General features: G+C 35.4%; 1 protein-coding gene across 2 annotated transcripts in view; it reads left to right on the top strand.

The window, feature by feature from the left end:
* Positions 1-18,777, top strand: part of LOC147066199 (uncharacterized) — a 444,290-nt gene that overhangs the window by 304,418 nt on the left and 121,095 nt on the right. The window contains exon 3 of one of the 2 annotated variants that reach the window (XM_085955869.1): positions 2,016-3,189. The exons of the other annotated variant lie outside the window; for it this stretch is intronic. Within the exon in view, the coding sequence (XP_085811995.1) occupies positions 2,016-2,114 (99 nt within the window). The 3' untranslated portion in view covers positions 2,115-3,189. Of the gene's footprint in view, positions 1-2,015; positions 3,190-18,777 lie in introns of those variants that run through there. 2 annotated transcript variants of the gene reach the window in all.

Here is an 18,777-nt window from a genome sequence, read left to right on the forward strand (position 1 = left end):
TAATCCTGGGTTTGGAAAATATGCATATTGTTTTTAATTTTTGTTTGGAGTCACAGTACGAACCTAATAGGTTGAGCAAGTGGCTAACATCTATTTCTGGTAATCTGTTGATACAAAGCTCCACACTGTGATGCCTATTCATGATCATATTAGGATTGGACATGCTCAAAAGAAGAAAGAAGTAGATGATACGTAAGTTTTATGTTGGAATAAACCCTCAGGTATGGACAATACATATTTATTTCGCTGAAGATACAGACTATAACTAAGGCAAATACATTCATCAAGGTAAAATTACCAAAGCATAATAATTCATTCGTAAAAATAAATTTAGAACTTGACAATCTTAAATATATATCTCCCTATACGTTATCAATATTTTTAATAAATAATATATTATGTTATGCAATAGATATTTTCCTACTTTGTTCACGTACTTTTATAATCTGTCATGACGCGAAACTTTTCTAGTAGAAGATAGCTAGAATTAATGTTAACTCTAGGTTATTTATAATCACACGATTATAAATAACCTTATCATGATTTTTCACGTTTCACGTAATAAATCCTTACAGCGTTGGCAAGGTAAACAAAAGATATTGGTAGATTAACTCTTGGGCTAGTATTTACGACACGATACAGGAAGTCACTTACAAGATTGCCTTTACAAATAACACACGATACATTCCCTTGTAATGCTTTCGTACCTACTAATATATACTTATATGTTAAGAATATATTCTGTGTGATTTAGTACGCACAACCTCGATAAAATAGGGAAGTCGTATTTCAAAACCCCTCAAATAATTATTTGACTGAAGCACGTACGTTTATATTCCCTGTTTCGGTCACCGAGCTCTAGGCCACATGCAGATACAATCACTAATCACAGCCACCTTTTAGTATACTTGTTCGGGAGGTTGCTGTGTCGAACACCTGCGGCCCGCGCACACGTGCATACTAACCCCCGTTTCAGACGGGACACCTGTGTCGCACTCGTATATAATAAGGATGCCTTTGTATTATGTTTATGAACGCCCAGAGCTAATGAATCATCGCATAATTTTGCGATATAAATTAGAACATAAAACTGGCTGCGGTCATAAAAACATGTGTATCGGCGGCTTGAGAATGTAGCGGCCGACGGAAAAGTTTACCGGACACGCTTTGACTCATTAGCTCGGGGCGTTCATAAACATAATAGAAAGGCCTCCTTATTATATACGAGCGCGACACCGGTGTCCCGTCTGAAACGGGCCTAAGGACTCAGACACGCGACACTCCAGTTAACGTTCGTTGATGCAGGTCTTACTTGATTCCAAATGCATCCGATTCGCATCTTCAGTTTGATAAAAATACAAATAACGCTAACTGTGACACAAGCGGTCAAAATTGCAGCTGCATATAATATAGGTACACGCGATTTGTGAAAGCCACGAGTGTCTGCGATAGGCCTAACATAGACAGTTTCGCCGATCTTCAACGAAGTCTCCCTTGATCGAGATATGCCTTTTTTGCGTATTTAACGTTTTGATTGTGAATTCTATAGAACGAGAATATTACGCACCAAATCTGGATTAGACAGTTTTGGTAAGCAATACACGTATAGCGCACGGATTGTACGGATATGTTTGCGTAAACCCATAAACCCCATAGCATAAAGAGGAGTTGGACTTTGGAGATTTCGATGGGCTGATTGTAGTTCACAACTATCTGCCAATGACATGCCACAGTATATAGGAAGAATATTATTCCAAGGGAACATAAAAATAAGAGAAACACAATACTTATAAGTTATACACATGAATCGACCATGGTGCCACTCTAGAATGATTTACCTATATCAGAGCTGATACTAAGTGGATCGGTATCCGATATTGGCACCGGAATTCATTCGCTCTTAGGTGGTTGAGAGGCCGTGTGATGACGATGATTTTTTAAGAATCCTGCTTTTTATTACTTCCTGTAACAGATTTTCAAATGTGTAAATTAAATATTTATTTTGTTGGTTTCAGGTAAGCTTGCAGCATCTTCATCCACAGCTGAATGCACGAGGTATACATAGATTAATATTTCATTGCCAAAGTATTTATTTATGTACCAATATAATATAAACAACGTCACGGTGAAACCGCAAATATATTAATAATATTTCGAACGGCTAAATCTGAGAATGCAATTTTAATGTAGTCATGAATGCTGAAAGCTTGGCGTTGCCGAGATGGGGACGCGAATCTCTCCCCGCGGTAATGATTTTAATTATTTATTGCTTTCATTATAAGTTACTTGTTGCGGCTGGGATAGCTTTCCGCCCGACCGACGGAGAGAGCTTTCGACCGGCCGCACGACAAAAAGCTCGATAAAACTTGTCGACAGGACTTTCATCGCGGATCTCATTCTTTGACCTTCTATTCATTGTTCCAATAATTACTTATGCTATATAACACGCCTAATAGGTATTAACTTTGAGTAATTAATATTATGTAATTTGTATAATGAATCTATCACTTGATATTAATCATATAAACATATTATTTTATTATCTATATCCATTTCATTCGCACCAATCGTGCACAAAGAAAAATAGTGTGAGGTGGGTATATTTATAAGAAATATTTACCCCGCCTACAGCTTAAAGCTTCCACGGACCCCCGCACATTTCCGGGTACATTCCCTTTACCCATTCACTTCGCCCTTTGAGTATAAAAACTACGCGTGTTCGCCTTCGATTAATTTCGACCTGTCGTTATGAAGCAAAATTCAAATTCAAATCCCGTAAATATGGCTATTGAAGGCCTCCGACTTCCTGACTAGCTCAGGCACTTGGAAGTGGAGGTTCATTAATGTGGAGGAACAGGCAGGAATCTCATAGACGTGGAGTAACCAAGAAGTTACGGTAGAGAAAGAAAGTCGATAACTTAAGAAAACACTGGTTAAACTTCATAACTGGTATATTATCAATGTTGTTACACAATTTAACTCAAGGTCACCCTTTATTCAAAAGTTTATAATCAAATGTCAATGAAATAATGTTTATATGTAACTGGATTCTCGTTAAATAATCACAATAAGTCGAATGTCCAAATTATTTAACGTCTACAAGCCACAATTATCCAAAAGGAAAAGGTCTGAATTGTTCGCATCCGAAATTCACAAGTAAATTATGAAAAGTCATTTATTTAAATCTCGAAATAAAAAAAAAAAACATTTGAAAACGTCCAATTTATTTATATCTCGAAGTCCACAAAAATAACCACATTTATTACTGATTAATTAAAAATTAATTCGAATATTACTAATTAATTATTTTAAAATTAACTTGATTATTATTAACCAATTATTTAACATTGACTTAATTATTTCTAATTAGTTATGCAGACGAGATCGCGTGGGTCCCGGGGCAACAAAGCGTCGCCGAAGCTACCCCCGGAATCCCCAAAACAGACTGATGATCGGATTTTAGAACCTTGCCTTTTTATCCGTTAGGGGTGGTCGTATTTCTTACCCATTCAAACCGATACCGCCATATGCTACACATTTATATAAGGTTGACGGATGTTAGTCTATCAACCAAACATATAGTGATATCGATGTACATAATATGATTAATATTAATATTACTTTAATTACATTAATTACCATATACTATTACGCCCGTCCATATGTCCCACTTTATTATTTCGCTAACCCATTGCATATTACATTTCATTAACCATTATATTACAATTATACCTTACCAATTATCTTACAACCAAATCATATTTTATATTTAATCTATCTTAATTAACCCTTTACCTAAGCATATGATATTTAGTCAAAATTTAATCCTATTATCTTATTACCTATATGTACATGGTCTGTGACCGACTTATCTCTTCCACAGTTCACTCTGAGAAGTGGTGGGACTTGCCAGAGCAAACTGCGGGACTTCTAGATGTATTAAATATTGTTCTGCTTTGTCGAGGGTCGTAATCATCTAACCGGTGGTACATTGACTACCAGGATCAGACCGAGCGGTTGGGAGGCACTACTCCTTATGGAAGCGCCCCCCACAGGGGCGGAAAATTAAGTGTGCGTCACTATCCATACTCACGATGGACGACGAGTTTCCGCGTTGTCTTATAATGACGTGAGTCCCGAGTCTGTAAAATTCACATGTTGTTTTTCAATGTGTGTTTGAATCCAAAGTATGGACCATAGGTTGGATAATAGGTTGAGTAAGTGGCTTAAATCCATTTCTCGTAAAAAATAGTAAAATATGTTAATACAATCTCCATTCTGAGATACATAATATGATCTTCTTAGGATCAAACACCGAAATGGTTTTTTTTCTATTACTTACCACTGCCTACATTCCTTCAACATGCACCCTTCGCCACTGCTATATACCAATACGAAAACTTACCTTTTTTTTGAAAAATAGACGAAAATATTTTACGTGGGTGTTTTCTCTGTTTTCCAATTCAGTGACCTGTCGATATTCATATTGCATCATTTTTTCCGGAATGAAATTGAATTTAGCTTGAATTTTTTCTTCCAATACTCTAATAACTACTACATGCCTATTGCATACTCCTGCAAACATATTTTCCATTCTCTGTTCGCCGAAGTTTTCGTTAGAGATATTAAAAAAATGATTTTGTCTACTTTTATTATATCACGAGTTATTGCTTTGTAAGGAATTTCAATCGGCATTCCAATTAAATCTCTCGCCCGGGTTGCAAGCTGACAGCAGACTATTCCTTCCTTAATAGTAGGAATGCAAATGGTAGTCGATATGTAGATATTGAATAAAATATTTAACGATACACCTATTGCACTCGCAAAACGTGATTGTATTATTTATTTTGACGGTTTACATATTCCTATACTATATGTGAATTTCCAGTGGCTGTCCACTTTGTCGAACGACTTATTTCAGCCCTATCAGCAGCATAATGACATTTACCATACGATCACTTTCTCCTGTCGTCTTTGTTATTCACTGTTGCTTTTCATAGACCCTCTGCGTTATGCCCAACGTGCACCTTTCCATATCAACTTTATACTTTAAAAAAAAAAATCTCTCCGTATATAGAGAGACAAACTTCGATCATTCACAGTACACACACTATCATGCCTTCCTTAAAATCAACAACTTTTTCGGCCTAACTATTTATCAGGCAAAATATAAAGGATGAAAAGAATGTCTGAAACCATCGGATTTCTTTACCGATCTAAGGATTGATTGATCCTGGCTGATCATATGATGAAAATGATCTAAAATTAGTTTTAAATTATAAACAAAAACGTGTGTATTGTTGTTTTAACACCACAACAGACCTTGCTACCAAATGACAGTAGTGTAGTGAAACAGTAGTGTTGTTAATAATTATTTAATTTAATAAAACGCTGATTTGTATATTACTTATTCCACTTTTATGAATTATATTTGGACCGGTTTCGTCCGGCTCAAAACGACATTTTCAACTAAATCATTTTTAACAGAACAGGCACTTATCAAAACAAATTTAAAAAAAGTGACACAATAATCAAACAATACATTGAATTATCCCCTCCAGTATACACCAATAAGAATAAGTAATTAACGTTAATAAATTTGATATTAATATTTCATAATACCTCATTAAAAGGACACTAAAACCAAATTAATAATCTAAATAATTAACATAAACCAAAAATATAAAGCAATCGATTATCTAAAGTTCCAGCAATATTCAGTAGGTAAACATTTCTAAATTCGTATTTATCTTCAATTTAATTGTGTCAACAATTTATTTCATTTGATTCACGTATATATTGATGCAGCTACAATACATTATTCGCCATTAACCACCGTATTGTGGCTGACGTACAAGTTTTATTGTAAGTTTACTATTTTAATATCATAATATAATCGAGTGTGACACCATTAACAGTTTATAAATATTTTTAAGAGCTTTTGCATTTAGCTACGGAACATAAATAACAGCCATAAAGAGAGTTTATAATGTGAACATTAAATCACTTTAATATCGATTCCTACGACTAAAATAAATTGATTAAAAGTTTAAACTATTTCCTCATATTATTAATGATTATCATTGTAAATAAATAACATAAGAATACAATATTTGCATGAAATTCGTTTGATATTGTTCATTGTTTGATTAAAACACACATTAAAGAAACCATGAAACTCTCGAAACATAGTAAAGACCGTATAAATACAATTCAGTGAAACTTGTCCAGCAGTTTATCTGGGCGGACAGGCAGAAGTTTCATGGAAAACAATTTATACAGATTCATAATTTACCAAGAAACCTTTAGAGCAATGATACTCAACCTTTTTTTCTTCGGGCCAAAAACATATATTTGTAAAGTAACGCGGGCCGCATCCACTACTGGTGTGACGAAAAAAATCATGAAACATCCCCTTTTTTACAAAACATTTTTGAGATTTGAAAAATTATGCGTGTTTTTTAAATTAATCGTGTGCAATAGCAGCACTCTTATACCAGATCTGATGTGGACTATAATGACAATCCTCTTCGGGTGTCACTATCTGTGCGTCAAAGTCGAAACGAATCTCAAAATATACGAAATTCCTGATAATAAATGTGTTTCGGGCCGCACATAAAAGCTTAAAGGGCCGCAGGTTGAGTATCGCTGCTTTAGAGTGTGGCCATATTGAATGTAACGTTTCTATGGTCCTATGCAGTGTGCATATATGTTGTGCCAAGGGTTATCAGTTAAACACATGGAGCAAGTTCAGATATAAGAAATACATTGGGAAAAATATCCACAGATGATTTTAATGTATATTACGTGAACGTGTTTAATAAACTTGTTTTAAAATAATGTCGCGTAAGTTAAAGGTAAATTTGAACAGTGAAATAAATAATTAATCTCTCAATCATGGTTGATAGTCGTGATCGTCCGAAAATGCAGTCATCTTCTGAGCGACCATGACTCTCAGGGCAGAGTGACGTCTAAGTTCATTTACTTGACCGCTCCACCTCGCTGACGCTCTTCCTCTGCTTCGCATTACCTGAAGGCTACCCAAAATCACCAATCATAATAAATACGCCACTGCTGTGCAAATAGAAGAGACACACTTTATTTTCTATTAACCTACTTTCCCAGTTATAAATGGTTTATATTTTATTGGCTTTATAAAGTATATTATTTTAGCACGACAACGGTTTATGTTTTCCAATGACAATTAATAGTGTAGTAATATAAGTAAATCAATCACAAACACCCAGGCTTTGAGAAAATCACAGAAATATATTGTCACTGGGTCGAACCCAGGACCCCCGGATAAAAGGCCAGCGTCTCACACACTAGACTAATTATTATTTGACGTATTAGATAAATGGTTACCTATGAATGTATTGATGTTCGTAAGTTCACCATATTTAAATAATAAGTTGGTATCTACTATAAACCGAAATGAATTCCAGTAAAAATCCACTTTTATTAGACTCCATTTCTTCATTGTTCGTTCCCTAGGTTGTCGTATTAATTTTATTTTTAGAGACTGCTCTAAACATTTTTTTTGGAATCACTACCATTGAACCACTCATACAGTTTTCTTTGCCATATGTTTCGTTTCTCACACTACGTCTCTGCCTTTCCTGTATACCTTCTAGTAATATTGTCTGCATGACCTCATATGTACTACGTACCCTTGATCTACCTTTTTTCTAATATGCAGATCAGTATGTCCTTTTGTGTTCGTGCACATACACATTATTTTTAGATTTTTAAATAACATCCCATTTCAAATTCAAACACACTGTGCAATCAGTTGCATTATAGCTATTATGTAGGTACCTTATATATAAAACAACTTCCCAATACAAATACTTTACGATGTCTTTTTTTATTTATTTCTAATTATAGAAAAAAATTCCGTAAAAAGCTTTTAATAAAAGCGTGCAGTGGGACCAAAGTTCAATTATATGTAATGAAACCGCACTCTTGTTGATTTGCACATACGAAATGTTTTACTACTGCGGCTTGCATGTATGCTTGGTTGGATGTTTTGAAAGCATTAAAATTTCATAGATGCTCAAATAAAATACAGTTTTACTAGAATAAGAAGGAAACTCTTGCTATTATTTTTAACTATTTTGTGCGTTTCATACATCCCGCTGATTTGACCCAAGGCCTTTTCACTATGAATGTGTTTTTCTTTTTCTTCTTTTTTTTGCGATACAGCTCATCTCGAACTTAGACCCTATCCAACCGGCCCAATTCAATGCAGCTCGTCTTAAGTCATATACGTTGAGAAAGCTCTTCACATTGCTATATACACTCCTTTCTCCCAGCATATCCGTGGCCTCCTTTTCCCAAGGTTCTCAATGTCGGTATCCGTATCTCTGGCATACGCTTTATGCCTCAAACAGTTTATTAATATCGAGAGTTTCGAATCCTGGTAGGTACATGCGGTACAACTCATAATTATTACCGTATTCTCCACTGAATCAGTGGAGAGATACAAATTCGGTGTACGACAGGGTGTATGCTATCACCTCTACTAACCATTACTTTTTCGGAAGCTATTTTTAAAGAAGTCTTACAAAGTGAATCGGCAGGTAAGTATTGTAGGTAATGGAAAACGTATTAACAATATACGGTATGCCGATAACACAGTACTGATCGTCCGCAATTAAAGAGTTTATATCAAATTGTAGAATGGGTTTAACGAGGTCAGCAATTATTATTGTTTAAAAATGAACAGAAAAAAACAAAATTATTAGCAGTACCTCAAAAACAGTGTTTCGTAACACCAACATTAGTTTTATTATCAACGGCGAACCGATTGAGCGTATGACCCACTATAAATATTTATGAACATGGACCAATGAGAAATGGGTCTAGTCCCAAAAAATGAAAACTAGAATTGAGATGGATGGGGTGTCTTTCTCAAAATGATGAGACGCCTTCTTAGCAATCAACACATTAATCTACGTAGGTACGATATGTTATCTCAATCTTTTCTATGGTATGTATGGAAACTAAACCAGATGTCATGGATCCCTAAAATTCCTTGGACTGATTGGATAACAATATTGTTGACGTTTTCAATCGAATGAGAGAGAACTGAGAATTTCTACATAGTATCAAAACCAGAAAACTACAGTACCTCGGCCACACTTTGCGAGAACAAAAGTTCAGCATTCCCCAACTAGCAGAGGATGACGTCGCATTTTGTGGGTAAAGAACCTCTGTGTTTGGCACAAGCGCAACTTCACCAAACTTTTCCGGGTAGCAGAAGTCGCCCTGATAGTAGCCGACCTCCATTAAGGGATCCCACTATAAGACGAAGAAGATTCTCCATACCCATTTTTACTTCTCTACACATCTGCCGCAAAATGTTGTTCTCAAAAGTATCGATCAGTCCTGACGTATTTCCGTTTCCGCTGACCATTTCTAAAATCACACTTTCTATTGGACATTTTTGTGGGAAAAAAATATAAATACTTTTCGTATCGAATCCGTCAAAATTGTAATATTTTTGACGTATTTGGCATAGCGCTATAAAACACTATTATTACAGTTCCTACATTACCATAATTGAAGTAGGTACAGCTTTTAAATCTGTATTGATTTTCTGTTCAATTTTATTATTAACTTAACATATCAGTGGGTTAAATTTAATATGATATTTTTATTGTAGGTACCTACGTACGTGAATATTTTGAAGTTTTCAATGTATTTAGCGTTTAAGTTGTTGGTAATTATTTCATGTATTATTAAAATTATGACCGTGGAAAATTTAAAATATTTTAAGCCGCAGAATCATTTCGATGCAGACCTCCTGGCTCGAATGAAAGCTTAAATCGACCGCTTAGCGTAACGCGAGATCAAAAGTGAGAAGTATCTAACTACACTTAAAAAGTTTTAACTGTTACATTGAATTTTATGCGGATATTTTATGCTACCAAACGCGTTTCTCGGTCGATGAAAATATGACGCTTTGCCGTTATGCCGTATTACGGACGGTATTCTGCATTCATTCAATTTATAAAGCTATCATTAAAAGATGGTAGGTACTCAGAAAATATGTACATATAAAGGGATAAGACTTAACTTTACTATATATTATAATGTATTTTTGGTACTACAATCCAGTGCGCGTATTAAAGCGCGATGCAGAAACAGCTGGATTAACTTGGCAATAAACACCATCAAGAGTTGCTAATTTAGCTCGACTTGGGCGTGTTTTGATTTTATTTTAAAATGTTTCGTTCTCGACCAATGCCTTTTTTCCATAGATTTACTACCTGCTGTATGACATAGAATTTATGGATGCAATAGGCGACGCAATCTAAGTTGCCAATATCGGTCTCTTAAAGATAGGCGTACACTTCAGAACTTACGCGCCTAAGAGGCCATCCATGGACTGAAACCGTATGCGGTTTAGATCCGTATGCCATACTAAACTTATGATTTTTGTTCATGAAAAAATATATTTTCACTAAATTTGTAAGTGTAAGTGTATGGTATAAACAGATACGATCAGATGCTTGTAATATACTTTGTGAAAATACATTTCCATGAACAGAAAGGATAAGCTTTAGTATGGCACACGGTTCTGTTGGTAAGGGAATGACGTAAGGTTGGTTTATTGAATGCTTGACCACCAAAGATTCAATCTTGGGTACGAATTGACAGAAGGGTTTTGATGCGTGATAAAGTAGCCCAAATTTATTATCCCTTAACAAACAAAAAATACTAGTTTAATTACACATCGTACAACGAGAAGTTTACAAATAATATTTACGAAGATTGTGTTTGCAATGAAAGATATTTAACGTCGAAGCGAGAAGCGTGTTATTAGTTTGAATGATTTGAAGGTACTAGATACTGTTGTATTGCGACATTTGTTTTTATATTAAAGGAAGACAAAAAAGTATCAGAAACGGCGTGGGTTGACTGACCGTTGTTTTTTCCCACACCGTGGATTATTTCTTTGAAATTTTTCTGTGAAATTTGACTATGACACAAATGTTATCAACCAAATAATGGATTTCTCACTACAATGTAGCAGAAATGCACCATTTACTTGTTAATTCTTGTAATACAACAGATGAAACCTGACACGTAAGCATTCCTTCGGACTGCGGGAAAGGTAAACGCGCCGGTTCGCACGATCGAGTTTACTGATTGTAAAAATTATATTGCTGTAAACTTAGGTTTGAAATACACGTTAAGATTAGTTATATGATGTACATTTTTCTAGGTTTTTTAAACTATGACTTAAATGCTATTTACACATTGCACGTTGTCTGCAGAATCTTCTTTCACCCTCAGTTCGAAACCGCATACGGTTTCAGGCCTTGGATGACCTATAAGTATGGTTCTGCATTATGCTCGTGGCCTCCTCCCGAATCTCCATCCAACAGATCCTTGTCCTTGGCAGCTACCATCTAGTTTACTACTCACAGTGTCTTACGGCTACACTTACTACTATATCTATAAATCGTGTATTCCTATCCAATGCGTAGATCGCGGGATAGATTTTGGTCGATCGGTTTTTACATTCTTTTATAGTATTGATTTATTATATACCTACCTAAGCGAAAATTTACTGTATTCGTTATCGTTGTACATTTCCTTTGGTGAGTGCCTAGATATACCAAAAGGCGAAATCCGGATCGCAAAAAACGACTCAAATGGAGTAGTACAATAATTAATTGTAATTTAAATTCTTTTTTTTATTCCTTAACTAGCTTACGCGAAAGTTCTTTTCAAATTAACCACGAAAATTCTCGCGTGACCTCGGCCCCTATCACTTCATTCTTATTGCATCATGCGCGTCCTACCGCGGGAGTGAGAGAAATAGAATATGTGAATCCCGCGCTTTAAACTAAGGCGTGGTTCTTCTTACCCTCACGTAGTAGACTTTTTTCACAGTAGGAGAATAGTTTGATGATGAGTGCAATTAATTCCCAAAATAGACCCGAACTTATCATTTCACGACGAATAGGAAAGTATTTCTTTGTGATAGTAAAAACCAGTAATTTTGTTTATTTAATAACTTTACCAAAATTTACCAAAATAACTCTCCACACACGCCGTGACGATGTATTATTGTTTTATTAGCAGTTAGTAGGCATTCACAGTTTTTTTTTTTTAAATGAGGGTGTAAATTACTTTACAAATTTTAAACTTTTTAGATATTGTTATCGCCAATTATATTTTATCTATGTATGTGTATATATATATGCCTACTATATATATTTTTAATTTTTTGAAATTGAGTTCCTCACCAATTTCTACGAAGTTTGTTTTATCTTTTGCATGGTTTTATGTGGAATTATTATTAACATTGCCGCTCATTTTATGTACAGCAATTAAAAATTGCTAGGCTTAAGTAAGCATAGTCATTATTATTACAACATGCAATGTTTTATACTAATTGCTTTGTTAGCTTTCCCTTGGGTTGGCGTTTTTCTTATACGCGTATTTTTTATTGGGCATATGCTCACGGCGTAAGTATAAAAATAATCACATTTATATAATAGAGTCATTATATTGTTAATATATAATTATTGTTAGATTAGGTTTAGTTCGTACTATTTTTCAACTAAGTAAATAAAATGTTTAACTTAGGCATTTTGTGTGAATAGATTATGATGGTAAACAAAGACAGTATTAATTTACAGACCACAAAAAAATCATTGTTTCAAAACATAACTGCATAATATATTATTCAAATGTTTCAATTAGTACTTAATCAAAATATTCACAGAATTATTAAATGCAATGTCATACATGTTGGAAGTTTGTGTCTAAATATTGAAAAAATTTAAGCGGTTAATTTTTTTTTAATTTATGAAACTAAACATCAGCCAATGAAAATGAAATAAAACGGAAGATCGAAACTATAAGCCACTTGCAGTTGTAAGTACGCGATAATACAGTATATTAAAATCGAAATGTGTATTTTAGCAATAGGTACCACCTACCTACTTAAAATTAAATTATTATATTCGCTCCTGAAAGTATAGTGACATCCATCGGCAGAAAATAAAACGGGCACTAAAAACACACGTCATCGAACAGTCAGTGCATCTAGCCATAGTCCATCCGCAAGTGATATAAAACTAAATAAATGGTTTCGTTTTTTTATAACATGATTGTAGTTAGAAATATAATATATGTATATTGGTATTGAGTAAAAACAACAAGTAGAAGTCCCGTGTTTTAATATAATGTGTTTATATCCAAAATTAAAAATGAGTTGCTGTGCGTAATGACTAAAATATATTTTATTAGATACCGACTATAAATGGTTTACCTCAAGGCCTGAACAAAAACGATGCATGAGTGCGAGTGAGAAAGTATTCGGCACCCTTACAATCTCTGCGACACGTGCTAGAGTAAGATAAAAGGTCTACTAGCTACAAGCCAGTTTCCAAAAGTATCGCCATTAAATCGGGGCGAAACGCTTCACATAGCGTCGACAACTTGCGAGCTCGTGTTGCTAAAATTGATATTTTTTGTGTTAAACATAAAGTCAGTGGTAAATATTTTTGGTTGATTAAGTAGAAAAGATGGTTCTGTGTGTTGTCTTAAAATGTGGTAGCCGTACTGATAAGCAAGAAGATGGTATTACGTTTCATAAGTAAGTTGATACATGTTCGTGATAATTTATTTGTATTTTATTATATATTTTAATATCAGTGACCTAGCGTTTCTTTAAAATAACTTAAATTATAGATATCTTTATCTAATGGTTGCATTTTGACCGCTTAAAAATACTATATAACGTGAAAAAATAGAAAATTATATTTCAATTCTGAGCGTCTAGTGCGAGCACTTTGGGCGAGCACTAGCGAAATGGTCTATGGTCTCGAACATTTTTAGACGAATGCGTTCGCTCGCTCACAAACCAAACGCAAGGCACGCGGCTTCATTTAGCAATGCAACGGGTTGCGTCTAGATGTATCTATAGTCTAAGGTTTACCTCGACGAGAGGGAATCAACTCCAACCGTGGCATTTATTTTTAAGACGAATGATTGTCAGCCATTCGCACACCCCATTATTAGGTCATTGCACTGGATGAAATATACATTGGGGGAAAAAACAACATCCATTGTTGTGCTCAGCCGTGGAATCGAATCCACGTCCTGCGACTTCAGAGACGGCCGGTGTACCAACCAGGTCATCGTAAGTTCATGTAATATAGATTTATATAATACATCTCTCAATCACTGTTTGTTTAGTCGACAATTCCTGTAATTAGTCAAAGATTAATCCATTGTTGTGCTCAGCCGCGTAATCGAATCCACGTCCTGCGACTTCAGAGACGGCCAGTGTACCAACCAGGACACCGTAAGTTCATGTAATATAGATTTATATAATACATATCTCAATCACTGTTTGTTTAGTCGACAATTCCTGTAATTAGTCAAAGATTAATCCATTGTTGTGCTCAGCCGCGTAATCGAATCCACGTCCTGCGACTTCAGAGACGGCCAGTGTACCAACCAGGACACCGTAAGTTCATGTAATATAGATTTATATAATACATATCTCAATCACTGTTTGTTTAGTCGACAATTCCTGTTATTGGTCAAAGATTAAGTATCTATGTATAATTAACTGAAAATAATATACAATTTTTTTTTTAAAAACCCATTTAACGTCACTTGACATATCGAAATGGGAAAGAATAATGGTTCACTTTAAAGTTAAATCAATTTTAACATTGCAGTTGAATATATTATTATGTAGGTAGGTGTGCTATAATACGTATGAATTCACACGTCGTGTTTATCACACTGTAAGATCACTTGATGTTGAAAATGATCGATATAGCTTTTCTCTGCTTTTAAAGCTCCAAGCTGTCCATGTCGTTTTCACTGTCTTTAAAGTACACCTATTTAAGCTAGTAAAGCACTTGTAAAGTTAATTTATTCAAACTAGGAGTATATAGGTACATACTGCCTGCACATGTGTAACTATAACCAACACTTCCGCCGGCTAGTTCGTTTCCGTCATAGTTTGGCGATGGCGAATGAACCAACCCCTACAGTTGCGCACGCAAGATTTTATCAATATCAGCGGAATATAAAACAATTGAATTTCCTCGTGCTTTATTATATACACTGCCTCTTTCTTTTGTACGGTGGCAGTTGTCAGATTGATATGCAAAGAAATTCAACCAAATTATTCACGATGGGGAATATCTTACTTACTAAGGGTTAAATAGTAACGCACATTTAACATCAAAATTCTATCGTCGAATGATTTTTTTTTTTAATTAATATATTGTATGTAGTTAACTGTTAAATCATATATAGGTATTGTTTTTTACAGTACTGTTACAAAATAATTACTTACTTTCTTATTTACTTACGTCATTCTGTCACGCCCTGGAGTTGAGGCATATGACAAGCACAAAGTCGCACTACTCCCCTCAGTCCATACCACGGATAGTAGACCGCTTTTGTAACACCGCTGAATGGTGAGGTAAAGTCGGCCACGGTGACGGAACCCTTGAGGTTGTGCTATAAGGGTACGGAGTGCCACATTCTCTGGCAGCATTCATAACACATGTTTCAACTACATAAAGCGTCTCCCGATGATTACTTCAATCACTGAGGTTTGCCGTGTCTACTCACGAACTCGAGTGTTTGTAGGTTAAGGGGGGATCACTGTGCATCGTAAACGTTTAGTTGTTAACCCACCGATCATTTGTTGCTACAAAGTTAGGTACAACAGCTGGTCGTCGTAATAGGCGGAGGATTTTACCGCACGCGCCCATTAATGCCGTCTGTGGTTGAGTTTTTAAGTATGCATACCCCTCTAAACCCTGCGCAGGCATACCACGCCGACTGTCTCTTAAATTTAATACAAATCTCAATTTACGTTGCCGAGGTATGTAATTTTGCTTCAGCTATGTTAGTGTTCCCCGAGTATTCATAAAAAAATGTTTTGAAGGTTCCCCCCAATGACAAACAAAAAAAAGTTAGGAATCACTGCTCTATAGACTCTCATACGCTTTCAGTATAGTTTCGATATGAATATTATGTACTTTATAATAATTCTTCTAAATGTCCGTAGTATTAATTGTCGTTTACAATATTTTAACTGTATACAAAATGCGGACTGTTTGTTTTGTCACGCCGCTGCGGAATATTTAAGTATTATTGCCGGGAATATACCAGAAGCAGTGAAAAGTTTCAACGGCCTTAATTTCTTATCGTTTAGTCAATTCGGAACCGTATATATATACGAGAACTCGTTTATCTATGACATTTCGACTTTGAGATGGAGGGAGGGTTTTACAGTGTTGAACGCAAAGCCGCCGTAGATTAATTACCATAATGTCCGATAGTCCATTACGGCGCTTCCATCAAGCCGGGTTCCGTAAACCGTTCTCGGTATTCGTGCTAATATAATTTCAAGTAAGATTTTCTATCTAATCTAATTTACGGAGTTAGTCATTCAACAGTAATTATTCAATCAATGATTTGAGTTTCCCCATCTCCACCAGCCATGTATATGCAGCCGCGGTTTGTGCACGGCCGCCTTCCATGACGCTATAAACGTGTCAGAATGAAAAGATTTTAATACGACACTTCCTTGTCCCGAAGCGATGCTGCACGGGACTGATGTAGCAACCATGCACCTTGGTGCTTAAAGAGAGAGTTTTAGAAAGTAAAAAATAATCTTGACTTGTTCTGCCGTCATTTGTCTTTAATTACATGAAGCGTCCGTGTCCATGTACTGAAACTCTGCCGAAACAGAAAAGTCAGGAGTTGAAAGTGATGAATTTAAGTGCAAGAACGTAGTGGTCGCGCGGGGGCGACGCGGCGGCGTCTTGCGAAACTCAAACGTATAACCGCCACTAAGGAGGGATCGGAATTATTCCCAGTTAAAAATACTTATTCGTACTCTATTCCAACATAACACTACTTGAGTAACTCCAAAATTAATAATAATAAAAAATAAATAAACACTGGCACATTCCACCGTACGTTAAGTTACAGTTGTCGTATTACACACCCGCAAAATGTAAAATGTCATTGATAATGCAAAATATTTTCTAAAAAATTGCTAGGGTAATGTACCTACCTTTGTAGATACAATGTGAAATATAGCAGTGGCAGTAAATATAAAAGCTTTTAAACCGTAGAATGACTTACATATCAATAAAACTAAAATAGTTGACCGAAGCAAAAGTAAATCAAAGATAAGGTGGAACATCTTACCTACTTACTTAAATCTGTCAATACCCACTGTTCTAAAGAAGACTTAAGTATCTCGTTTAGTAGTATCTCTTCTAACATTTTAAGAACTTAATCCTCACTGCGGGGGATGAATGAAAAATCGTCACTCTGCTCTAGCTTGGACTGGAGAGGGATGATTGCGCCGATTTACTGCAACTCTTAGTTTTCGCGCTACATTGTCTACCATCGTACTTATGGCAACTAGAATATCTTACATATTTTTAATATTTGTATATTTTGTTCTGCACCCACTTGTTAATAAATCTTTTTGAATATTACTTATGTGGGTTATCTTCCGGTGCCAAACTCTTCGATCCATCAAACACATTGAATTGTACCTAGAGCCAATTAAAAATAGATAATAGGCAGGTAGGGAAAAACGAGAATATTAGACGTTTTGGTAGTTTCGGTAAACCACCCTTTCGAAATGCAAATATCTAGTAGGGTAAGGTTGCTATGATTGGACCACTTAACTTTGTGATGGTGTAACTCATCAAATATTATTGATAAAATAAAACAAATTGTTCATTTCAATGTATTATTTACTTTATTATGTATACACTTAGCATCAGTCCAATAAAATTAACCATTTTCGAGATTTAACAGGAAAACCAAATTTTTGTTTGTTGCCGTCTTTGGACCACATGCCCCTTGATTGGACCACTAAGTTTCCATCATTGGACTTTGAAAAAATAATAATAATTTACACACGTGGTCCAATCAAGGTGCTTTATAATAATATTTTATAAAAATGAAACAAAAGCATTCTCCGATTCTTCATGGGCTATCACAAATTCATAGTCAGAAAATACATCTTTATGCAGAGGATAAATGCCTGTCTTCAGAAAGCCATTTGCAGCCGTACCGACAGAAGCAGCTCTGGAATAGGCTTTTTCAAAGAGCATAGATATTTGAAATGTCGTCACACATCTCCCAGGGTTTTGACAAAGCCATTTTTCGGTTTCATCTATGTAATAACTACTCAGCGGCTTATAAAATGACACATCAGTTTGTGGAATGTATATGCTGGAATTGAAAGTATTACTACACCATATCTCTTTGCATATATATTGCATCCAAGTTTTTGGTGTGGCTTGTGTGACCGTCCAGTGTAAGCAAAACTTTTTTTTCTGGAGATGGCTTTACATTCTCCACAAACTGTTGCATCCATAGAAAAAATATTTGTTTATTAATATAGCCACTGTCTGGGTTGAAAGCAAACATTGAACCAGGTGGTGCTCCATCTTTCAATTCATCTTTTGCTCTCTTCCGCTTAAATATGATAAGCGGGGGAACGAATAGGCTAGCAGCATTGGCACAACATACAGCTGTGGTCGTTGTGCCACGTTCTTCACTAGTGATTGCTCCAACTTGGTGCTTACCTTTCAATGCCAAAATTTTTCTAGGTTTTGTCTGCAAGTTGGAGAGACCCGTTTCATCAATGTTGAATACACGCCGAGCATCGTTAATGTCATGCATATCCATAGATGTCTGAAGTTTATCAAAAAAATCTTTAATTGTAGCTTGATTAAATCCGGTAGC

The sequence above is a fragment of the Rhyacophila brunnea genome, unplaced genomic scaffold (assembly GCF_057557595.1).
Source record: "Rhyacophila brunnea isolate RB1 unplaced genomic scaffold, BYU_Rbru_1.0 scaffold_5, whole genome shotgun sequence".
Taxonomy (NCBI): Eukaryota; Metazoa; Arthropoda; class Insecta; order Trichoptera; family Rhyacophilidae; genus Rhyacophila; species Rhyacophila brunnea.